The 26,264-nt window shown below is 32.5% G+C and overlaps 1 protein-coding gene across 4 annotated transcripts in view; it reads left to right on the forward strand.

Moving 5' to 3' along the window:
* The window catches only part of LOC128996038 (dnaJ homolog subfamily C member 5-like), a 44,707-nt gene extending 23,027 nt beyond the window's left edge, over positions 1-21,680 (forward strand). The window contains exons 5-7 of one of the 4 annotated variants that reach the window (XM_054421163.1): positions 1,144-1,200; positions 17,673-17,838; positions 20,484-21,680. In XM_054421163.1, the coding sequence (XP_054277138.1) occupies positions 1,144-1,200; positions 17,673-17,838; positions 20,484-20,521 (261 nt within the window). In that variant the 3' untranslated portion in view covers positions 20,522-21,680. Of the gene's footprint in view, positions 1-1,143; positions 1,201-17,672; positions 17,839-18,931; positions 19,226-20,483 lie in introns of those variants that run through there. The other 3 variants (XM_054421164.1, XM_054421161.1, XM_054421162.1) reach the window with 3 other exon arrangements.
* Positions 21,681-26,264: the final 4,584 nt, after the last annotated feature.

The following is a 26,264-nucleotide window of genomic DNA, read 5'->3' on the forward strand; positions in this document are numbered from 1 at the left end:
TTAGTTTACGTTTTATGCTAAGTTTGTTTATTTATTTGCTATTATTAAAAATATGTTTATCATTTATTTATTTAAATTACAATTTATTATTTCATTCTGGTATGCATTTAGGTTTTTTAGTCAATTTAAGAAGTGTGAATGTGGAATTGGTGAAAGTATTTTGGAAATAACTGCTGTAATGGGAGATTGATTTTTGAGATTTCAATTGCATATTTTTGTTTGTGATTTCTGACAAAATTCCCCGGTTATTCTGCTTTATTTGATAAAAGGCAATTAGTAAGTCAAGATGAATACATTTTGGCTTTCTTAAAAATTTCTAGGTTTGCAATTTGAGTAATTTTATTTTTATTGATGACAGTTTTACTATTTTTTGAAGTTTTAAACAAAATTAAATGAAAATACCTTTCTAAAAATTTGTTAAATAAAACCCAAGTAAAATCAATTTTGTATACAAATTGAAGGACTTAAAAGCTTGATTTTGTTTCCATTCCTTTTAACCCTTTAAGGGCTGAGACCGCAATTTTATCACAGCTTTGTCACTAACAATCCAATAAATAACTATTCTAAGGCAGTTTATATTCTTTTACTCTTTTTATGTATAAAAAATTTCATTTCATGAATTAGCCTCTAATTTATTTGCCTTTTGTATGTCATATTTTTATATGAAAAGTGCATTAAAAAATATCACGTACATTTAACAATTTTTATTAGGTCTAATCTTTTTACATTGGCTTTTTTTGCTTTACATTGATTTGTTCCTTCAAAAAGAAACAACAACTTAGAAACTGTTTTTTTTTTATTATTTTAAATAATTCTTCACCATTTCGTCTCAAATAGTTTTAGTAAATTTTATTTAATTCAAATTCATTTAATTCTGTTTTCTGACACTGGAAAATAAATTTAAAAACTAAATAACATTGTCACAATTATTAAAAACGATTTTCTTAACATAACATTGTTTAATTCGTTATGCAATATTCAGCCCTTAAAGGGTTTTAAACGTGATGTCCCTGCTACTGATCTCGCGCACAAGTGGTCACGGCATGTCCCCTCCCCCCCCTCACATTAGCTAGTGTGCGTGTGTATGTGTGTGAGTGTGTTAGAGGTTGAGTAGAACTGAGTTGCTTCCCATGTTGTTTGTAGAGGGACCAGTACCAGGGGCAACCAGGCGTCGTCACCCAACAACCCACCAGCAAAACGGTAAATACACTTGGATTTGCTTGCTTTTGCCCGCCACTTTGCGCTTTAGTCGCTTGCCTTTTGACCATTTCACATTTTATTGATAGATTTGGCTGTGAAACTTTCTCGTCAAGAGACAGATATGACTAGATATTCCATTACAATAAGTTGTAGCCAGTCAAAAAATAAACGGTGTGAGCAATTTGAAACATTCTTTTTCCCGATTGCTTGTCATGAGCAAGCCGTGGCAGTAAGTATGATATTTTATTGGTCAAATCACAAAAGTTGCGATAACCTAACCGTAATTTTTACAGCATTGGGGATTGTACCATTTTGTCAAGTGTTAAAAGGACCATAACATACTAAATTTTAATCAAAATCGTTTGAGCTTTTGTAAAATTTTGATTTTGCCGACAATACTACAACGGCACAACAAGTTCTGATGCCGTTTGGACGCGTTGCAGAAAGTCAACAGTCCCGGAAGGTCAAATAATTTAAACCTGTGCCGCTAGGTCAAAAACTACAATGTTTGCAGTGTCTGTAGATCAAAAATCCCAGAAAGTCAAATAGTACAGTCCGGGCTAAAAGTTTAGTCTATTTTAAAGCAATTGACTTATTGGGAATTTGACTTAATGCAACAGCAGTTTTAATATAACGAAATAAGATAAAATATAAGTTCAGTTTCGCTGAGTCAACAGTGCCGGAAGGTCAAAAGTATAATCTGTTAAAAACAACGATAGTCCTCTCGACGCATGTCTTCAATAATTTCGTGTTTTGGTGTTCTTAAAGTTGTGCTAAAATTTTGAAATTTGGCACAGAGCTTCTTGGTTAGTCCTACTCGATGACTATTTTGTTGGAACTTTAAACTATTTACCGATCTAATTAATAAAAAATGATTTGTATGGTGAAATAGTTTTAAATCGTGATTTCTAACATGAAAAAGTTAGCATGCGAGATTTTTTTTTGTTTTTGGGTTAGAGAGGTTTTGTCTGTGGCAAAGTTGTAGCCAAAAGTGTAATGCGTAAAATATATTTTTTTGAATTTTTTACAATCAGTGGTTCAGTAGATAACTTGGGTTGAAGAGGACGGCAAATGTAGCATTTCGCAACGCATGGAAAGAACTACATCGTACGATGCGACTGCTGAGTGGACTTTTAATTTATCTAATTTAATTTATCTAAGGACAAGAAAAAGGTGAATATACAGATCACCAGTACATTCATATTATTTATAAAACATCTTTCTTTATTACCAGCTAACATTTTTCACTTATAAGAATACATCATAAACAGGGTGTTAAAATAAGCGGGGAGATACTTTACCTAGTAATTCCTTGGGTCAAAATAAACAGAAAATCAAGGATAACATTTTTTCCAAAATAATTTCGTTAACCAGATATCCGCCATTTTGTATTTTTTACATACAAATATTTATCTTTGCACTTTTCCAACCGATGTTTATCAAACTTGGTATGTATGTTAAGGTAGGAGAGACCCATGTTATAAACAAAGATTCATCTCGATTCACCCTAAAATTTCAAAATTTAACACTTAACTACAATATAATATACTCTACTACACCACAATATTTACGTATCACCATAAATCTTTAACAAAATAAAACGTTAACATTTTTAAAAACCAAAGTAAATCAATATAATATTTCTTTTTTGAAAAATATATTTAAAAAACAGGCGATGGTAAAATAACGACAGGCGAGTTTCGATCTGGGTGTTTCAGGTTTGAATCTAGGAGGATTTAACATTAATTAACATTAATGTTTAATCCTCCTAGGTTTGAACTGATTGAGAGGAATACATGAAACCGAAGGGGGGAGGTAGCAACAAGTGCACTAGTATTTACTAGTGTCCAATTACAATTTGATGGATTTAACCAAAACCTTTTCTATTTCACTTATTTTCAGCTGTTAAATTTCAAACGATACGTTTTAGCGACATCATTAACGTTATTATCATCATCCTCGTTTGAGTTTGGGTTTGCAGCAATGTATTTTTATGAATAAAACCTTTAATTTGATACCAAACTTGACCTCTGCTGCTATTAATTGACTGTATGCACTATTAATTAACAGCTGTGTCTAAGGATTATGTCGGCCTTAGTCACAAACAGGACAACAAGATCGCTCCACTCATCCCACACTCATCTCCATTCATACTTGGCTTAAAATGCATACATTTTGTATGGTCGCCATTTCAAAGCAACATGGCTACATTATCAATGACAAACGTGGAAAACCTTATACGAGTGTGAGTAAGTCCGAAAACAACTCTAAAAAACAATAAGCAATAAATTGCAAGAACCGTTGCTTATATCATTGGGTATACACGTATGTACTGACGTGTATACTCAATGCTTATATCGAACGAATGTACATCGTGAGAATTTCCATTAGTTGTTCCATTTAGTTGTGTGTCCATTAGTATAATAGTTTAGTTGACTCTTTTAAAGTCAGCGGAAATTGTGACTGTTATTACCCTTGAAATAATGTTTGTGTAGTACTTTGCAATCCTACCAATGCTTATAGAATCATACGATTACAATATTCTGGCTAGAATATGTCGCATAGAGTGGTGACTACTGTATCTTTTTGGTTTGCTTGTAAAACAGGATCAACAGATATTTTCCATCGACTTAAACAATACGATAGGTACTCTCAAACTGTTCATTGCTATAACAAACTATCACACAGTTTGATGAATATTTGTGTGTAAACCACATACAGTACACCTGTAGTCTATCTATTTTTCCTTTTATTTTTCCAAGACTTTATAGAAAATCACGCATTACGTGATCAGTGAAGAAAGGTGTCAACCTTGTTTTATAGATAAAGAAGAACACTGCTTCATGTCAGAGCATTCAGTTATCTTTCAGTTATCATTCAGTTTACCAAATATTTGGTGAGAATTGTAAATGCTAGTCGACCTGTACCTACCCTTCTAGACCTGTACGTAAAAAGAAATGTACTGTACACTGTTTAAGCTCGTCAATTGTACTCTGGATGAATGGGCAAGAGATAAGAGAGGGGCCCAATCAGCTGTTTGATAACGGTATTCGTGCGGTTTACTATTTGAGTTTCCTCGTTCATAATTCTACTATAGGCTTTATTTCTGCATAATACAACCGACTTGCTTGCCCGTAAAATATTTGGGATTGAAACTGTTTAATAGTAATAGTATTCATTAACGTATTATTATTAAATTTCTTGTTGTCCTATTATTCAACAGCGACTCGAAAACCCTTGTTTCTCTGTAGAACAGCAATATTGTTACGCACAAGTATTAAGATTGTTTAATACTGACATTGCATTATTATATTTTAATTTGAGCCTAATTACGACGGTCTACGTACACGTTATTAGTGATATAGTAACATTGTTTATTATCATATTGTTGTATTACACGAAAGACATTAATTTACGACGATCCTTCGGCTTACATATTATTGGATCATTTGTTTACGTATCACGATTGTAAACGTTGATTGTTGGGGTATAATTTTAGCGATTTAAATATTATACAGAGCACCTACGGTTAGGAACAAACTCCTACAACAGTTTTATTGTTATTTAACATACTAATCAACAATAACGTTTGCCGCCAATTGTATTAAATCTAATATGGGTCCTTGGAAACTATTTTTGTTAGTTTGGATGTACAATCTCTTCCCGATGGTGTAAGTGCTGACTGAGCCAGAAGACAGGCAAAAAACAGCCTTGCAAGAACAACGACTCATCCGTGCCTACCACGACCACTCCCGCCGTTATCACCGTGACACTGGCGTACTACACCCAAGGCAATAGTTTTAGCATAGATTTATCATTAACTTTAGATACTGCAAGTAGAGATTTCATTTAAGAGAAACAGATAAAGCATTGACTTTGGATACTACAAGTAGTCATCCCATTTATGAGAAACAATTATACAATTGACTTAGTGGACTTGTAGGAGACATCTCAATTACGTGAACTATATTTAGCATTGACTTTGCAAAAGTATTGGATTACAGTACTATGATAGCTCCGCTCAAAATTGCAAGCAGACAACTGCATTGTACACCTAGTACATATTAGTACACGCAAAATAATGCAAGGGACCTTGAAAGAAATATTGGCAATGAATTTTTCATAATGGCAGAAAATAATTACAGTACAAAGCACTGTGGTGCATAATCAACACAGTAAATCAATGAAAAAAGAAAAAAGTTCAAAATCTACACATTTCTTTCTACATCTATTATTTCTTACTTTACAAAATCACCGAAACCACGCTCTCCTCGTGTAAGTATAGATATATTGTGGGAACTACATCTGCCCTAGGTTGAATTAGCATAATAGCGCAAGTTTAAATGAGAACAATTGTATGACTAAAACTAGTAAAAATAATTGATTTGGTAACTGATGACGTTGTTTAGACCTATCAGGAAACTACACTCCTTTACCACGTAAATATCTAACATAGTTTGTACCTCTGTGATTTCGTCTAATCATATTCAGTGATTCATTATTTACATAGTTTGACTTTTTCGTAGGCCTGGTTGTAATATAGCTTATGTCTAGTTTTTCATAGGTGTTGTCGTTGGTTATACAGTAGTACTTGCACATATTCGCGCCTTTTTTAATCCCGCGCTTTTATCGAGTGCGTTGACATTGACTAGTTATTCCAACTATTGTCATCAGTTTCTTGTTCTGTAACACACATTCTAATCCTGATGTATCCCTCACTACATTTCCGCCTTGAACTGCATTATTTGACGAGCGTCTGGTTTAAATACATTAATCGATTTACAAGCTACATTATGAAATATTCATAATGTACCTTGCAAATCGATTAATAGATAGTCTACTAACTAATTTACTCCCTACAAATAATTAGGTAATACATTATTTAATACAGTTATATCAATGACAAATGTATATGATACTTTTACTAATACAATATTCTTAAATTTATTACACCTATTTGCAAATGTTTCAGCTACCTTGTCCACAGTAACATTTACATTCGTGTAGTTCTTGACAGAAGACTTTAATACAAAACTAGATGTATGTCTCTTGGACTTGACATAATTTCAAAAAGAAGTGATATTGTATACTGTACAACTCACAACAAAAATCAAATAGTTAGTATACGCTGTCCTAATTGTTATTTTTACTTCCGATTTTATAGTTGTAAACAAGGCAATAATGGTGGTTGGAAAACTTAAGTTTTTCGCATACTTGTCTTAATTTACAGATTCGGTTGCATCCTTTGTTAACCAAAAAGGATATTTTCCTACAGTCACCCGACAAAGTTGGCTTCCTTGTACTGTTTATAGTACAGAAAGCTGCTAATTGCTGCATATTTATACTTTGCCGTACGGTTTATACTTTGCCGTACGGTTTATACTTTGCCGCACATCAGGATTCCAACGAAACAACACAAAACAGCGTGGTTCCATTATGCACGTAATCCGTGTACGCTTGGAAATAGGTTGGCAACACTTAAAGATAATTATACTATGAGCAGCTGATTGACTATTATAACTACGATTTAACCTGTCATTTCGTGTTTATAGTTTCGGTATTTCTGAACTTTCTGGACTTTTCTTTTAAACGTTTTTAAAACCTTCCTACGATCTTAATAAACAAGAAAATACCTTTTAAGCATTTTTTTTAGGCGCGGAAACCACTTAAAATTACAAAAACATACGGAACTATATTCTCAAAACGCGGAGCACATTTCTTGCCGAGGAAAAATAGCGGAGTGATATGGACCGCGGGTACTACTTTCTCTAGGGCACCATTTGTGTTGCCAGCTGAACCTAAAAACGTGTTGCATAGTGTTTGAAAGACTAATTATTTATATGCTTTATAGTGACTGTAGGAAAAATATAATGTGTAACACGAGTGAAAAAGGCCTTTGCTGCACTCGAGATCATTCCACACTCGCCTGCGGCTCGTGCGTAAACATTGCTCTCGTGTGCAGCAAAGTGCCACTTTCACCACTAGTTACACAAATAACTATTACATTTATTGACAAAATAAAACTTAGACTGATCGATGATTATAAATTCGATGACAACTGCATTTGCATCACCATACTTATGCAAATAGGTCCAAAATAAATCTCTCATAGACAATATAACTTATAAAGACCGGCCTCTGCAGTAATATGGTTTACCGTACTTATTAATTGCGTACTTATTAATTTACCTTACTTATTAAAAAATAGCAAAGTGCCGAAAATTACCAATTTGTGGGTAAACCAAAGTAATCCAACCTAGCTTACTCTAACCTAACCTAACCTAACCCATGCTTAGATCAGCAAAGTGCCGAAAATTACCGATTTTGGGTAAACCCAGCTTAGGTTAGGGCTGAGGAGCTCAGCTAAAGGTTATTTTAGGGAGTCCTTGGAGGCTAGTGGCCATTTTGGATAATTTCAAACAGCTGCTGAAGAGCGATTTATCGTCCAAAAATATTTTTTCAAACACCAAAGTGATTATAATTTAACATCGAGTATAGTGTGAGATTAGAAATGTTCTTTGTAGTTTTTTATTGTTCTCCAGTGGAGTCAATGAAAGCTAACAGCCATCTTGGATTTGTCCCCCATAAGAGCGATGTTAATTACGTTAATTTCAGACAGCAGCTGGAGATTTATTTACAGTCCAAAAGTATTTTTTCAAACATCAGAGTGATTGTAATTTAAATATCTAGTATATTGTTAAATTATAAATTGTCTTTGTAGTTCTTACATTGTTTTATGAGTTACAACGTCTAGGCTCCAAGGACTCTTTTACACTCTTTTATTGACACTTACCAGTCAAATGTGGCGATATTAATGATTTATAACGCTTTTAACGATTTTCAAACGTGTTTTTCGTGGTGAAATATGTGTTTGCTGAAAAAGTGCAAGAGGAAAAGAAGTTTGAAATGACTCGAATAATAAAAAATAGGCTTCCATTAAAAGAAAAAAAGATTTTTCAAGCGCTTATAATCGCCGATTTCTAAAGCTTTTCTCGATTTCCAAACGTGATTTTCAGGGTGAAATAGTCGTTTCCCCCTAAAGTGCCAAAGGAAAATAGCATAATTTTGGTAGATAAGGTAAAAAATGCGATAAAACATAAGTAGTGCAAGTTCAGTATTGCCTCCTGGATTTCACCAATCACGTATTCAGACCCTAATTCCAAAATTTAGTTAACCTTGCGCTGAATTTTGAGATAAATATTGCAAACCCACAACGGACCTTTCCAGTTCTTGCTTATCTTTACCGCATATCTCTCTTATCTCCAAGACTACAGACTGCGCAATGAAGGAGGGTCTCGTGCCTATGCCTAATCTGACGAAGAATGAGCAAGAGCAATCGTACATTTGTTTTTTTAATTGTGGTGTAAAACTTTTTAATTTATGTTTAGATGTTATTTAATTTCTTGTTATGTGAGTTTGAATTTAGTATGGTAGCCATTTCAGAAGAAAGTATTAAAGTAATTTGAGATGTTAAGATTATGAAGAAATGTCATTTCTTTAACAGAAATACTAAGATAACTTCTCAAAATGACTTCTAAATTGTTATTTATTTTGCTAATGCAAACAAGCATCTGTTTAGTAAATATAATTAAATTATTTTGTTTATTACGATTGTGTTAGTGTATATTACTATCGATATATCGAACTATTGACAAGAATGCCACATTTAGCTACCCCATTCAGTTTTTCATATTTAAAAATCATATCTTACAAACAGAACTTTCCAAATTAAACATCAAAATTATTTAACTGACCTTTACCCTATAGAATCAGGAATCCCCAAAGGAAGCGTACTTGAACCATACTTGTATATTCCCTTTACATCGGACCTACCAGAAATTGTAAATACTATCGTTGCCACATTTGCGGATGATATGACCATTTTATCTGTCCACGACAAACCGGTTCAAACTACAGCAAATTTACAGTTAAACTTGGATGAAATTTCACATTGGTTTAAAACATGGAGGTTCAAAATTAGTGAAAATAAATCAGAAAACATTACTTTTACCCTAAATCTGGCTACGTGTCCTCCAGTATCCATGAACAATATTTACCACCCTAAAGTAACAGAAATAAAATACTTGGGCATGCACTTAGATGCAAAGCTTAATTGGAAGGCACATATCTGGACTAAAAGACAATATCTAAATTTTAAAATAACTAAGCTTAATTGTCTTCTTGGATCTAAATCAAAACTTAGTACACAAAATAATGTTACTTTGCAGAAAAGTTATAAAACCAATTTGGACTTATGGGATCCAACTTTGGGGATCATCAAGTACATCAAACATTGAAATTTTTCAACGATACCAATCAAAATTGCTACGTAAAATTGTCAACGCACCTTGGTTTGTTACTAACAGAACACTTCATAATAATCTTAGAATTTGAAAAGTCAAAGAAGAAATTACAAAATCTAGTGAAAAAAGATAATCAAATTGGAAAATCATTCAAAATCGTCTTATACAAAACAACTTTTGCAAAACTTATGACAGCTAGCCTGACCATACTACTGGAACGAATTACACGCGGTTGGTACCAAATGAAAGATATTTTCCTGTAGATGTGATGAATCCCTTTATAAATTAAAATAGGCTCAAAAATAAACACAAGAAACGAATTTAAAATTTTAAAAATAACTTGGGCCGTATGGGTTGCCATGTAGGTAACGAAATAACAACTAAATGTAAACAGAAAATAAAACCAAATAGAAGAAATTCCATTTACATGTCTTATTTATAGCATAGGGTAAATATAGATAAGTTGGAAAAATACATACTTTTGGTCAAGTTTCCGACCACAAGGCGAGCTCTCATCTTGCACTAAATTTATTGGACAATCACAACACCATTTACGACATTTAAACCTCCCATTCAGATTCGGCTGTGTTATCAAAATTATCTTTGTCAGCTAGTGTTGAGAGTGGTAAATCACTATACTTTTAACGTTGTATTATTGTTAATGTATTTGCTTATTTTTCTACTTTTGAAACAGACTGTAAATTAAATAAAGTTGAAACCCGATTAAGCTACAACCCATTTAATAGTATATTTCGTACCTAGGGCCAAAAATAAGGTTTTGCCGGCTCGAGATAGTTCGACTTCGTCTCGATCGAGAGCTGCAAAACCATTTCGGTCCGTGGTACGAACGCTATTTTGCACCACACTATACCCTATTGCCACTATTCACCTCTATAATAATGCACACTGATGGTTAGCACAACTACAACTTTAAGGTTATGTGAAGAAATAATTCGAGGCATCAGCAAAAATAAAAATAAATTGTTGCTAGGCAACGGTGACAATAAAATAATTCTATGGATACTGATTGTGTATTTAATATGCATTCATGTTTTAAGTAAGTAAGCGGGCAGCTAATTTTGCGGCCCTAGGGACCAGCGACCACAGAATTAAAATTAAAATTTTAATTCTGTGGTCGCTGCTAGGGACCTGCTCGGTCCCCGAATAACGATGACAGCTAAAAACCTAATAATTCTATAGAATAACAAGCTGTACCCGCTGGCTTTGCCCCGTTAAACTAATTAATTTTCAAGATTAGCTCGTTCGCATGGCTCAATCAAGTCCTGGTTGAAGTTCGTTCGCTACGCTCTCTCACCTTTAGGTTGGAGCTCGTTCGCTGAGCTCACTTGCCTTGGGGTTAACTCGCCTCCAGGTTGAAGTTCGTTCGAAACGCTCACTCAGCTTTTGGTTGCAAATTAGCTGTTGTCATAAATTGTTAAATTGACACAGCTGTTATGATTCATTAATTCCTTTTAAATATGAAAAATCATAAGGTTAAGATGGGAAACTCCAGAGCCACTGGGGCGGAGCCCGAATGCCCGATCATAATAAAAACTACTTAGTTTTCCTATTTAATGCCCAAAGAATCGGTGTATCGAATTTCAGCCTCCTAGGTAAATGGGAAGTGGGAGAATTAGTGATGATGCGTGAGTGAGAGTGAGTGTGTCAGTGAGGGCTTTGCCTTTTATAAGTATACATAGCACATTCAACCAGCTGTTAGTTAAAACAAATTATATTGGACTAAAACAAATCGATGATTACAAAGAATACTTTAAAAAATAATTTGAACATCCTACTACTGTATTTTACTATGCACATTTAATTAAACTGCCATCCTCGTACCGAAGAATTAAATGTATCAATGGTCAGCATTACACATACATAGTATAAATAAGTCAACCATAAGTATGTATTTGAATTTTCTTCCAAATGCTGAATTTGTGTCACAAATACTGAATGTTACAGCTGTTATGTTAAGCAAATTATAATGTACTAAAAGCTAGCTAGAAGCATTGACTTATTGGAGAAGGTTAGCATCGGCTGCTAGACTTTTTAAAAACTAAAACTTAATTTATAAAAAACTGGGACATTAATTTTAAATTATGGCTTTGAAATTATCTAGTTCTCAAAATTGTCTTTCTTTCAACACAAAACTAATGAAAATCCATCGACTGGTTGATTCAGAATCGTGAAAAAACCCCATTTACGTTATAATAATATATATGATAGTTTGGACAGGTTTCAACCCTTCCGTGGCGTAATACATTACACAGTTTATATGTAGACTACATTATAACTCATAAAATAGTTCTACAATTAAATGGATCTCCTTTTACAAACGTATATAATAATCAGAAATGTTCAGATCGTCCTTGCGTGTATTTTATGCCACAAATTTTGACGAAAGGCTTTTCATTACATAAACTATACCTATTTACAGTGTTGACCAAACAGTTGGCAAGAAGCATTAATAAATAAGCTATGTACCAAATATGATAATTTTAGCTCTATTCTAATTATGACAAAACACGAAGTAACTAAAAGCGAGTTTTGTTGGTGTAGTAAGCGTTGCAGGAGGTCTACTTTACACTGAATCGACGTTCACTTTTATTGCTTTTGATCTTCCGACACTTTTGACTCAGCGAAACTGAACTTGTATTTTACCGTATTTCGTTATATTAATCCTGCTGTTGCATTAGGTCAAATTCCCAATAAGTCAATTGCTTTAACATAGACTAAACTTTTAGCCCGGACTGTACTATTTGACTTTCTGGGATTTTTGATCTACAGACACTGCAAACATTGTAGTTTTTGACCTAGCGGCACAGGTATAAATTATTTGATCTTCCGGGACTGTTGACTTTCAGCAACATTCCCTGCCGTTTTTAGTATCAACCTGAAATAAATATTATTTTTTGGCTACATTACCTCATAAGATATTCACACTAAAAACTTGACTTGTCTTTTTCTGTTCAATTGTTGAGTAACCAATCCCAGCGGGATATCTAATCGTAAAATACATTCATCCATATGCTTCTAAAATTTCAATGAATGTAAATGAGTTCTCATTACGGATATGATATTTATTAACTCACAAAATTAGCATTTCCTATAGGCCTATAGACATATTTTTGTTAAAATGTGAAGTGGTTAAAAGCAAAAACATTGTGCATGTTCATATTTTAGTTCTTATATTTATTTAATTCTGCTGCTTGTTGACTTATTTTTTACTAACCTCTGCATCACGCTTTTATTATATTTAGCACATCCAGCATCATTATTATTATTTTTTATTTCTTTAACTAAACATGATAACCGAAATATATCTGAACCAGTAATGGAATGGTTTAACAATGTAATAACTAACAAAGTAAACAAAAGTCAGCTGTTAGCAATCTTTGTCCAAACTTAATAAGTGGTAGTAGTGTTAAATCTTCTGTCAAATCAGTTGTTTTATCACAGCGTTCCAACACTTCCTTTTGTTATCTTTATAATGACACAACAGAAGTTATAGTGAACTTTGCAATGTTTAATAATACTAGAGTGTGTGCTGATAGGCCAAACGTTTCAACTAGGTGACCTAATTATCGGAAGTTTTTATTTAGTTTCACCTGTGATGATGATAAATCCACGTAGTCTTAACTTAGCAATGAAAAGGAATACCGTGAAATTTGTGTATACCTGGGGTATATTATACTTATACTATACATTGGTTATAGTACTGTACATTCAGCCTACCTCAAATAATTACAAAAACAATTAATTAATCGTCAGGATGTCTACGAACCAGGAAAACTGGGAATTGTACTTAATTTTGTGCTGGCCATGAAATGTACGGGATTTGTCCTTAGATATCAGACTATGTCCTTAAAAAATTAGGAAGTTTCTGCGGTTGATATATTAACAATTTTTTTCGAATACGGATGATAACATTTCCATGACCGCAGTAGATGAAAATTTATTTAGAATTAACTACAATCGCGGAAGATATTCAGGATATTGCAGTGATCGCGGATGACGATGATAACGTTTCCGTGACCGCAAGAGACGATGATGTTGACCACACGACTGCGGGAGGTGTGTCAGTATTTTGCTGCGACGTTGATCATGTTTCTGGGACCGATAAAGATATTCAGGATTTTGTCACTGTTGCGGGGAATGATGATACTTGCGTTTTTGTTACACTATAAAGCTGTAACTAAAGTTAATGTTTATCTCATTTCAATCAATTTCTATTTTGAAACATAACTTTTGTCTTTTGTTACTTACTTTTTCCTCTGGTACACAAGCAATGACAGTGAAGAACAAGATTAATACAGTTTGACAAATCAGATAATTATATTTGGTAACAACGACTTGAAGATAACGACAAGGTGTCCCTAAATGTACGGGAATTGTCCATGAATTTTCTATCCAGAATGAAGACACCCTGATAGTAGAATTAATATAAACCTACGACTCAACTAAAAATAAAGTTCTCAACAACAGGTTAAACTGTTGGTTGAAGTTTCTGCATAAAACTTCTGCAATTGCTGAACGACGTTGGTTCCAAAACAGAATTACAACCACGTACACTAAATGTGTCAAAAGCTTGTTTTAGTCGGCTAACGTAATGTTAATTCCAGAGTCTGAATATAACCAGTCACTGGTTTTACCTATGAGTCATCTAGGATCTATTTATAGTTAACAACCTCTACCTCAAATGCATACTGAACAAGCTGTTGTTCAACAGGATTAATTCAATTGCAGCGTCTTTCAACTCCTTAAACTTGTTTGGGTGTTAAAGGGGAACTTCATTAGGCGTTTCGGTCTATGAAGTTATACAGTATTTTGTTCTACACAGGGTTAACCTAAAATATGACAGGTTTGCTAAAACATGGTTAAATTGTAGCCTCAATGCCAGTAATGTATGACAAGTAACCTCTATTTTAAGGAACTATGTACTATGGTACAAAAGTAGTGTGTATTGATTGGATCTGACATAAAAATTGCCCTGTAAAAAACATTTTCCTTTGCTCAGTTAACCATTGTTGTACAGGGATGTTATTCTTAATGTGGGGGTGCTATGCAGGGAATTGGTTTAGATTTATAAAAAAAAATAATAGGGTGTGTTGTTTGTAATCTACGCAAGTATAAATTAAATTTAATAAAATTATCAATAAATTAGTATATTGCGTTTTCAAGTGGATTAGAAAAAACTACGCTATACCAAACAATAGGTTTAGTTTACAGCAAGGTTCCACTGTAATTTAACTACTCTATACAAAAAATAATTTTAAATGTAAACTTTTATCAACATTTTTTAATCAATTTTTGTGGCCCCTGGACTATTTTGTTTAAGAGTTTATTTAGTTTTACGTACCCCTGAGGTCAAATAGTCCAAAAATTAAGATTGCACAATTGTGTTGATTGATTAGTCGTTGGACTATTTGACGGAGGTACGTAAAACCTATTGTGTTGATTTAAAATTAAAATAAAAGTAGTAAATTTTTCTTTTAAGGATTAAGAAAATTTGTTTCTTCTTGTTGTTTATATATCTCTGATATCTGATTCAAAAAAACCAAAAGAACTGTAAATACTGTAAATATTGTAAATATTCTTGTAAACAGATTTTTAACGTTGACCTCATTTTTTGCTTTCTATAGCGCTTGAGCTTTTCTATTGAGTTACTCAATAATATTTATACTTTTATCAAAATTTTCATTCAGCCTTTTCTTTTCAGATGTCTTAACAGTGACTTTGAGGCCAGATTCTACCTATTCAGTCTCACTCTCATTTTATTTGTAAAAAGTCAATAAACATTTTATATTTAACTGTTATCTAATATTTATAAATGTTGTTAACAATATTTTAGTATACGTACACTAATTCTGGTTGGCAAATTATTGTCATTAATATTTTGCTAATACTTCCTTAATGTTATTTGTAGTACAAAAATTAAAAAAAAATAAAATTTTTTAACAAGTCTCTGAATAATTTTGAATTTGTTTTTAATCATAGTAAATTAAGAAGTATTTGCCTTAAAATATTTTTTTCCACTAAAACAAAATTATACCAATAAAACCTGCATCAAAGGTTTTGATTTTCTTAGGATACCTAACAAAATTAGAAACTTGAATGGAACACCGAAATGTTAATTTAAATTCCAAATCGAAAGCTTTGATTTTTTGCATGTATGTTGAATAGTTAGCTGTTTGTACATAAATTTAGTCTGAAGTATTCTAAGTGTGAAATTATTTTCAGGTGTTTGTAAAATGCTATGGTTTACTCAACTAAAATTATAGACCCAGGGAACAAATAGTCAGTGACTAAATTTGCAATTAGTCTTTGAAGATAAGTTTGAAGTATGTCGGTAAATAAATCAAATTGATGTCAAAGTACATTTAGACATAAACAGCAAAATTTAGCACAAAGAAAAACAGGTTAAGCAAAACTTTACCATAATCGAGATTCTTAATGAAAGGCGTGTTTTTCTAAATTTTTTTCCCACTGCACTTAATTATAATCATAAATAAGCATGAGATAATGTAGAATTTAACGGTTAATATTATATTAAAATTGAATACAATTTGAAAAAGACTGAAAGTAGTAGCCTACGTTAGTGTTCCCAGGAAAAAATTTACTATTCTAGTTATTTCATCTGTTATTTTACAATTATTTAAAATCATCACTTTATTTTAGCAACATTTTTCTTGAACATTTATTTACTTTTTTGGTTATGGAGCATGTGAAAGATCAAATCCCTCTTATAAAGAACATCGTCGAATCTGGTAAGTAAATAAAATTATAGTGTTTATTATTATTTTACTTTTTTCTACTTGATTTTTTCAACTTAAGTGAATCAGTTTACATTTTTTTATGTTAACATTTTTATTTAGGCCTACATCTTTTCTGGTGTGACATCAAGTTGCACTTTTGATACTGTTGAATCAGAGAAAAGCATTTATGAACTAAACCGATGTGAGATCTTGACGTTTGTGGGTTTATTCCAAATACACATTGTCGATACATGCAGTGAGTGGAAGCACAATCGCACATTGTAGGTAGTTCCAGATTTACCTCTAGGCCTAGGGCCACAATCAATAGAAGGCTATGGTGTTTTAATTACAAATGGAATTTTTTTAAATTAATAATTAGTCACAATGATGTCCTATTATTGAGGGAGATGTTCACGATTTCACCATGAATGCGAGAAAGTTCCACCTAAAGCCACGGGATTATTTTGCTCGGGTGATTTTGGTCTAGGAACGTAAGTACCTTTTATCAGGCACTGCTTGTAAGTAACCCGGGAACAACCACAAGTGAAAGAACAGGACATGCCGAAAACCGCATTGTAGAGTAGGTTCCCACAACACAATTTCATATATCAAGTTGTCAGTAATTGCCAAATCTTTAAGTTTCTATAGACGAGTTACGTAATTCCATTGACTGTCATTTTCACTTTTAAACTTGCCAATTCATCCTAACCTACATTAAGAACCAAACAGTACTTTGTGTTGTTTAAACTTCGATGATTTAGAAAAATGTTACTGTGTTGTCTACCTACATTGATTATTAGAGTACTCATTTTGCACACACAATACATATATAATAATTTGTTATAAAATATGTCACATATAAAATGTATATAATAATGTTGCTCATCCATTCAATAGTCATGTAGTAAATAAGAAGATCCAAGGAAATAATCACAAAGTTATATGTGGGAAGCAATATGTGGTCATTTTCAGGGATTAAAATAAATTTGTTAAATGTTTCATGCAATTTTCTATATTTCTTGTTAATTCTAACAATTTGGTAATCCAAATAGGGTCTGGTCCCAACTAGATTAGCACTCTGGTGTCATGATAGATACGCCTACTCACAGAGAAGTAAGGAGATGAAACACGCTTATAGGATGACAATGTGCTTTCAGCTCTGGTATGTTGTGCGGAAATAAACTTTGTGACGAAAAAGGAAGAGCTTGAGTGACAAACACAGTGGAAATTCCTATCACACAGGATTTTAGTAGGCCTACATTATGGCGAGGGTCCCCTGGAGAGGGGCGATATGAACTTTGCCCTTTTAAGTGTTGGATCGGAGTGTTTCCTCTGTTCCTTACTTCTCTGTGGCCGACTTAAATAATCCGTTAGCTCAAATGTCTTACTCACCCCTACGTGCCTGTTGCAGGACAGTGACAATGAGGATGGTGCCGGCGGGGCAGGTGGAAGTGACCCCACAGTGACGTCACAGCCCAAGTCGTCCAGCAACACTAGCAACGCCCCCATAGTGCTGGGGCCGCCCAGCGAGAGCTCCGCCCTCAACTTGCAACAGCAAACTACTTACACTCCAGGTAGTGCGTGTTCACCCCAGCCATAACACACTAACAACATAAACTGTTAGCGATAAAATGTAGTGTACTGTGCCTTAAGGTTGTGGGTTCGAATCCTGCCAATCACCAATGGTTTTTATCCAAGTGAAAATGTCGTTACCCCCTCTAGACCTATCCTGAAGCAATGTGGAAAACAATGCCGTGCTAGAACATAAAGGAATAAAAAATTAAATAAATAAAATTAAAAACCTCTAGGCCTAGCCTGATATAATATTCGGGGCTACATCCAAGGATGTAGTTGGGTAAAAAACACAGTGCATGTTGGATAATTTGAACAACATTGAGAATTTGAACAACATTAGGAGAAATTCCCTTTGGGAGGTATTCCTCATCTGAAAAATATCAGGGGACCAGCATAAAAAAACCAGGGTACCCACTCAACCGTAAAACCTTAAAACTGTGAATGAGCTTTGAATTTTGTCAACCATGAAAAACCCAAATTGAGTTGTAAATCTTTTGTACCCGTTAATTTTGTGGTTAAACCGTAGTGATAAGAGTAATTCCTTTAAACTGTTTCTATATAATTCAATCAAAAATCCTTTATTCATGCAGAACATAAAATGTGCTGCAAATATGTATTTTATGCCACAATGATTCTCCTGATGTACCCACCCTTAGGCCCATTGATATCACAAAAATATGCAAATATGACTGTGAAAACTTTCTACAAACCTTGAATTGAATTTTCAAGTTTGAGTGGGAACCCTGCACAATCATAACATTTGTAGGTTTAGCTTTGCTTTGGTAATGACATAAAAAATGTCTAAAATCGAAACTGAAAGTATGATAATAGTACTCTTATGGTGTATGTAGAGGTTAAAAAGTGTTGTTTATGTAAATTCAACACAGATTACTTAAAAGGATAAGAATGAACAGTTAAAATGATTAGAGAAAGAAAACACTCTTCCATATCTGACAAAGACTAAATTGTTCTTATTATAAGGTAAAAATGTTGCATTGTTAAAAACATTTGCTTTACCTACCTTGTAATCCAAATTTATTTGCTCTATATCCAGATCTAAAATAACTTTATTCTCAAAAACTTCATCTATCACAGGTCAAAATTACGGAGATGATATGGAAGGTAACCAAATAAAAATATCAGCTTTGCATGTATCTGACTCCTCGACTTTACAACAATTATTTAGTTTATATTTATCTATTTGATTACACCTCCTCATGCAGATCTTGATTCCCACTTAAGCACTATTACATATCTAAAAGCTACATAACTCACTCATATCTTATTCTTTGACAACACTATGACTCTTTGACATTACCTATGTTTTAACCTAGCATGTTTCATTTCCGTCCGTTTTAAAACTATTTTTTTATCTTAAGTTATTTTCTTGACATATTTTACATTCTGCTATTCTCTTGGATATGCATGAGGGTTTATGTTTGGAAAACTTTATAAAATTAATACAAATTGTTAAATACATTTTCTATTTTCGATTAGTTTAGGTTGTTTTGGAAATTATTGTTTGTTAAAGTACATAAAGATTTGTTAATATAAAAGGCAAGTTAAAAGATATGACTTCGTTCAAATGCAAAAGTTGTTAGAACGGTAAACGAACTAAATCAGATTAAAATATAAAACCATCTATAAAAAAGGCATGGCGATAAAGCCAGAATTAAGTTGGTAAGAAAATGAGTTGATTTATTTTATTAAATATTTTTAACCTAATAATTAATGTATTTTTTCACAAATACTGTGTCTATATTGTATAATCAGCATGTTTTAGTTGCCTACAAAATGTAAGTATACTTTTACCTTTCTATTGTATTTTAATATTCCAAACACAAAGTCTAAATGAAGTTTTCTTATCTTTTAAATGTAAATATTTATGTTTAGGGTGTTTTTTTTTCAAACCAACCAATTTTTGTGATGATTCAATAAAAATTAACAGAAAACTATTTCCAATGAAATATTCTACATTTTACACAATTTTGTGAAACTGAAACTGAAAACTGATGTTAATTATTTTAAAATATAATCTTAACGTAGTTTAGTATGTAACTTTTAATTAGGGAATACATGATTAATTAAATTTGACATTATGTACATTAACCGTATGGAAAGTATTTATTGACAGTAGACTCTTGATATCCGTAAAGGTTATCCGACATTTAGCGTTATCCAATCTAACAATCTTCTGTTTTCAATCGTGTATTGCGAGATTGAGTGATAATTTCCTGTGTGACTTGATTCTTTACTAAAGCTGATGCGTTTTATCTAATAATTTACAAAATTTTTCTATACTGAAACTGTAAAATTCTACAAGTCTTTTAGGTCTACTGTATATTCAGGAGGAGCGAGCTGGTCAAGTAGTTAGAGTGCGGGACTGAGGTCCCGGGTTCTAATCCCACGAAGTCAGCTTGAAGTAATGTGAAAAACAATTCCGGGCACGTGTCTAGCGTCCTAGGAAAAAAAAACTGTATATTCAGGCCTAAAGAAGACTTAGTTTTCCACTGCAGAATAATCAAATAAACTATGGTTGGATAATTAATGACAATATGGCATCTTTTGTGAATATTGTAAATTTTGTTAGTTTTCCCAATTTTAAAATCAGCTGTTAAGTCCATGTTAAGTTCCCGTGTTGTTTCAGGGATGACTCAAAGTGGATCCCCGAGCCACATGGGCTAGAGAGACGGAGATAGCAGACGACGGAGCTAGCAGACGACGAACTTGTCACTCCATGGCTGTGTCCTCTCCTCCCCTCGCACTTAGCTACACAGTATTCATGCTTTGAGCAATATTCAACTTTCAACCCCTCCGCCAACCTAAGGTTCCCACGTTAAAGTTTAAATTCTAAGATGTTGTCTTCCCTAGGCTTTGCTTGTCAGAAAGTGTAGACATTCCTAATTTGTATGTAATTTTGTTTGTGGTACAGTGATTCAATTGCTGGTCTTTTGTCACATTATTTGAAATTTTTGAGGATTTAATGCTTTGGTATACTTTGCCTGTTGTATTTCAAGTTTAACACAAGTTTAAGATCCAATTTTAAGTTTTGTGGTTTTGTTTTACATTTGCAGGATAGTTTTAAGTGGATTATAATTATGTGTCATAAACTTGTACAGAGTTATCCCTTATGGTAGTATTTACTTATTTATATATTCACTAAACTTTAAAAAACATATTTCATGAATAACATCCGTCATTTAAATTCAAGATAAATTTTTTAAAAGTACTTTAACATTTTGTTGTATGGTTTGAAAAACCACTGCTATTTAATTAATAATTTCCTTTTATTTTACAGATTTTGTGATCAAACATCACTAATAAAAAAGTTCACCATCGGTATGGTTCCCTTTTACCTAGTCAAATAGTTTTAATTCGAAGGAAAATCTTTAACTTATTTTCATTGTTGATGAATTTATTTGTTGCATTTTACATTTACAATATAGAAATGTTCTGAACTTTGTTGCGTGTTCTCTGGTTTAATTATTTATTACTTTTTTTTTTTAAATTCAAACATTTTTATTTAAAATCAGCAATTTTGGAGGAGAGAAACTTGATATGATAGTTAATATCTTGATAATCATAATGTACTACTATTTAATTGTCGTATAAAGTAATAAAAGCACTCAATACAACTTTTTTGTTGTAGTTTAGAATTATGTTTTGTATACTTAAATAATTGTAGATATCGATAACGTATTGTTGATATTGTAACTTGCATCCTATGTTTATAGTTAGTTTATAAAACCATCGTAAAATACTTTTAACAACACAGGTACTTTACATGTTACTTTTCCAATGTCAAATTGCATTATCTACAATAAAGTTTTTGATTTTAGTTTAACTTTTATTTTATTTTGTCCTCTTTTAATTTCTCTTAGACATGATTTATTTTACTACACGTTTTAGGTAATTTCTCTGTAATTCTTACTTCAATATTTTTTTTAGTTTTTTGTATTTACCTCAAAGTTTTTAAAAAGTAGTCAAGAATATAAGGATGTAACATGGAGAGTATGGGCCTAGGTTAAAAGGATTTTTGTCGGTATAGCAGGCTTACCTGAATAGGAAAAAGCGTCAACTTTGGCAAAAGAAACACTTACTACTTGTGCCGTAGTGGACTCTTCCCAATTAAAAGAAAGCCTAATATTCCAACAAAAAAATCATTAAACTATTTTATCCAGTATCATTATTTTCACTTTAGAATTCTTTACACAATGCGACAAAACTAAATAATGTTCTTAACAATGCTATATGTCACTACTAATTAATACAGTAGAACCTCGATAACAAGTTGCCTGTGGCATTATCAAATAAGACTTGTATGTTGTAATCGAAGTAAACTTTCTATAAATGTTACATCGTTGATTAGGGGTGGTATAAAATCAAGATTGAAAATAGCACTTGTTATCAAGAGTGATTTGTTATTGAGGGTGACTTGTTATCAAGGTTCTTTACATAAAATACCTCAGGTGTTTAGCTCATTCTTATAATATTTACCATATCACAACATTCTAAACGTCCACCGTTAGTATGCTTTCGTGTAGTGACACAGCCATGTACGTTTGTTGTACATAGTCTCAGTACTGTACAATATATCTGTACAGTATCCTAGCTTAGCGATTGTATTTTATAAAATCTAGACAAAATAATCGTTGACGCTTCGCCACTCTCCCTCGTTGTTTATTGTTGTATTTGTTGCACTCAAGGTTTGTTTACCCTTCAATTAAAACGGAAGAGACGCATATTCAACTCGTAGATCAGAGAATTCAATGCAGTATATTTTTTTTTAATATTGTTAAATAATCGATTACTCAGGGTTGAATAGTTAACTGTTGTATTCTTAAGTGTGGGTTTATATTGTATTTTTTTATTTCTCACCATGAGTTGATAATTCAACAAATAAATTTAAAAAATATATTGGAATTTGAAGTTATCAACAGAATTTATTTCAGATTTTTACTCAGCTGCAAAGGGAAAAAGACATTTTTTTAAATACAAAACCAAGAGGCACATATTTTGAGTTTTTTTTTATTTAAATAAAAAGTTTAAAGGCCATTTGCTTAGTACAATTAGAAACCCTATATTTTATTTTGAAAGGTTATAAAAAACAAGAACTACTAGTTAGGGCTTGGAAAGTTTTAAAAATTTGAAAACACTGCCTTGGTTAGACAATAATTTGTGTCTTACACTAATCTAGCATGGACTGCATTTTTGGACAGATTCAGAAATTTTAATTCTTAATAAGGAATTGACTGGCATCTCATCTCAATTCCTAAAAATGACAATCTGCCAATAATCATAACTTAGTTTTTGTTTTACAATTGTAAATAAAAAAAAAATTAGCGGAGTTTCATTTTTATTATGGCAAATAGTCACTTTCAAAACAATTACACATTTGGTAACCTCTAAAAATGTATTAAATTTGTATATGTGTTTAAGAGAACTAGAACTACAGTATTTAGTTTAAGAACAAACTTAAAAGAGATCAAATACCCTTGTCACATTCTTAGAAAGCCTTTCACAATCGAAAAACAGATTAGAAGACACGCCATAAAGTTTTAAATGGCCACCATTCTGAATTTTCCTCATTGGAACTGATAGATTTTTTAAGGTGTTGTGTACGTAAAATTTTAAAGTTGTGTGCATGCTAGGTTTCAAAATTAATTAATGAAATATTTAGAAAACCATTATACCTATTGCAATTATTTTATGTATCTTCTTTACCTTTAACAGCTTTTTAATCCATCACAAAATTAAAACTTCCTGTGCTTTGTCAATAAACCCTAACTCTTCCCTCGATAAAGTTACTGACGTTACTGTAAAACATCTTACATCTTCAAAACTATTGTACATATTATTATTTTGGAAATATATAAAATATTAATTGCTGTTGTGTTTGATCAAATATATATATTTTTTGGTCTAGTTAAATTTTAATTGTCAAGTTATAACATGCGGAGTAGTGTTTAATATATATAACATATTGAGAAATATCCAAGTTATGTTTTAATGCATGGTACTTTAGGTATAACATAACTAATTTAGTGTAAAAATTATGCCTAAGCTAATTAATTAAGAATAAACTTGAAGAACTGTAGTTTCTTCGTATGATATACTGTTGTTTGTTAATATTGCAAAGTTTCAACTTTGGAACAGTTCATTCCTATTTGTGACTTTTTTTGGAATGGACCAACGGAAAGAAACTGCTCTTTAAGGTGGAATAAGTTAATGGACAAAAAGTTTAATTTTTTGAAATCTTATAATGTTATCCCCTTAACAAACTTAAGTGCAAAGACCTTAGGAAAGAGGCGACTGGGCAGTTAATTTAGGGAGTTAAACTTCATCTAGTTATTTTAGACGATAACGTAACACAATGTTTTGAAATGTATCCATTCATTTTATATAACAGTAGAACTCTAATTATCCGAATCGCATACAGAAAGTATTTTACAACCTAAAACTACAGTACTAAGAAAAGCGTTATTAAAAAAGGCAGAAGCCGTGCTCGTGGCAAAATCCTTAACATTTTTTGCAGTTGTGTAGACATCATCATCGTCTTCAGTGAACACGGTAAAATCTTGAGTATCGCTCACAGTTGTGTGTACATCATCATCGTCTTCCGCAAGGAAAAATCTAGTACATCTTTCACGGTCATGTAGACATCATCATTGTCTCACACAATCATGTGAATTGTCCAATTGCAAAATCTTTGTAGTGCGTTAAAGAAATAAAATACACCAAATTTTTGCAAAATCCACTATTTGAATGTTTCATCATCGGAATGTTGTGAAGTCCGAATTGATTCGGATTATGCAGTTCTACTGTTAAATATACGAGAGGAAGATTACTGGTTAGAAGTTTAGGTTTGAGAAATTGTAAAAAATCATCCTACCAAATTTACGCCTCTGCGCAATCTTTACTGCCAAAAGTCTAAATCCTCCCTAAGCGCCAACCAACTAGGAATGCCGAGTCTGCCTCTCGATGTGTCCAAAGCACCTTTCTTCATATACATAATTGTTTATCACTCTGTAAACTCTGTTACACATTACCCCACGAACCATCAAAATGTATTTATCGCAGTACATCTATAAACATAGCTATTTTGTAATCATAGTTGGGTGATTTTCCACATGCGGCATAACGTACTTAACTTACTAGCGTTTAACGAAAGTGTTTTACCATGTATATAGTTTAGTACACCAGTTTCCTTTTTGTATTCACTTTCGCAAGATGGGGTGTGTGTGGTAGAAAGTTACAGACAATATCTTAGTAGTTGGTGTGCCCAGTGTTATAAGTGTTCAAATGTCAGATGGTTTAATAAACATTAACTCCATTAAACATGTGTTTATTTCACCTTTTACTCTAATGGTTTTTGGAGGAATTTAGGTTATTTAGGTCTAGAATTTAGGTTTAGGTCTACAGGTTATAGGGTTAATTTATCAAATAACTGACTTTAAATAATGCGTTAAATTTCCCACTGTTTATGTGTGTGTTCATGTGAGTGATGTTTGAGACATTTATTTGTAAAGTCGTTAGTCAGATAAAGCAAGAAACAAAAATAGTAAACAACAAAAACCCCTCTACAACAATCGAACATAATTAACCTTCAAATTGTCATTAGATGAAGTATGTATATGGAGTAATTTTAATCTACAATTTGATTTTTATTTTTAACAAATTTCCCATATAGGGAATAAGCTATTACCGTAGGTCTCATGGTAAGAGACTGGGATATACATATATTCACGTGATAAACTATATCACGAGAAGACCTGGGACCAATTTACTTTTTTGTTTTGAGGTCCCCAGAGACCAAAAACACCCTTCGTTCAAATTCATATATATCTATATAATTAATACGGGAACACGAAGTTTGTCGATTGAACTCCTCCGCCATTTCTTAACCGATTTTATCCGTTTACGTCTCATTGGATCTACGCGTGTCGCGTAGATTTGCAAACTGGCCTTACATTTTTTTAAAGTCTCTTGGGCTCTGCCCCAGTGGCTTTGAAAGTTCCCATGTTATCCTTATGAAGAACATAATTGTTTACAATTTGATCAGCTGTATAATTTAATTGCTGTTATTTATTTTTCAATTCAACAAAACGCATTGGGTACATTAACTGATTTTTAAAAAATTAAATATTTACTACTTTAATTTACATTCGTACATATTACAATGTAACAAATTGAGAAAGCCTGGGCAATTTGACCAAATAAGAAAAATGAATTGACAGAGTACTGTATTTCTTGAGCAATCATTGAAAGAACCGACTTTTTAACCATGGAAACATAGGAAAGTCTTAGAACACCACCAAGTAGAAGAAATAGAGATTAAAAAAAAACTTTTAATATCGTTATCATCCTATATAATGAAGAACACCTACAAGAAGATTCCCACAAACAACGATCAAGGATGTTAGCCGAA

The sequence above is a fragment of the Macrosteles quadrilineatus genome, unplaced genomic scaffold, assembly GCF_028750875.1.
Source record: "Macrosteles quadrilineatus isolate MER2022 unplaced genomic scaffold, UCM_ALF_1.0 Scaffold_5__1_contigs__length_97177068, whole genome shotgun sequence".
Taxonomy (NCBI): domain Eukaryota; kingdom Metazoa; phylum Arthropoda; class Insecta; order Hemiptera; family Cicadellidae; genus Macrosteles; species Macrosteles quadrilineatus.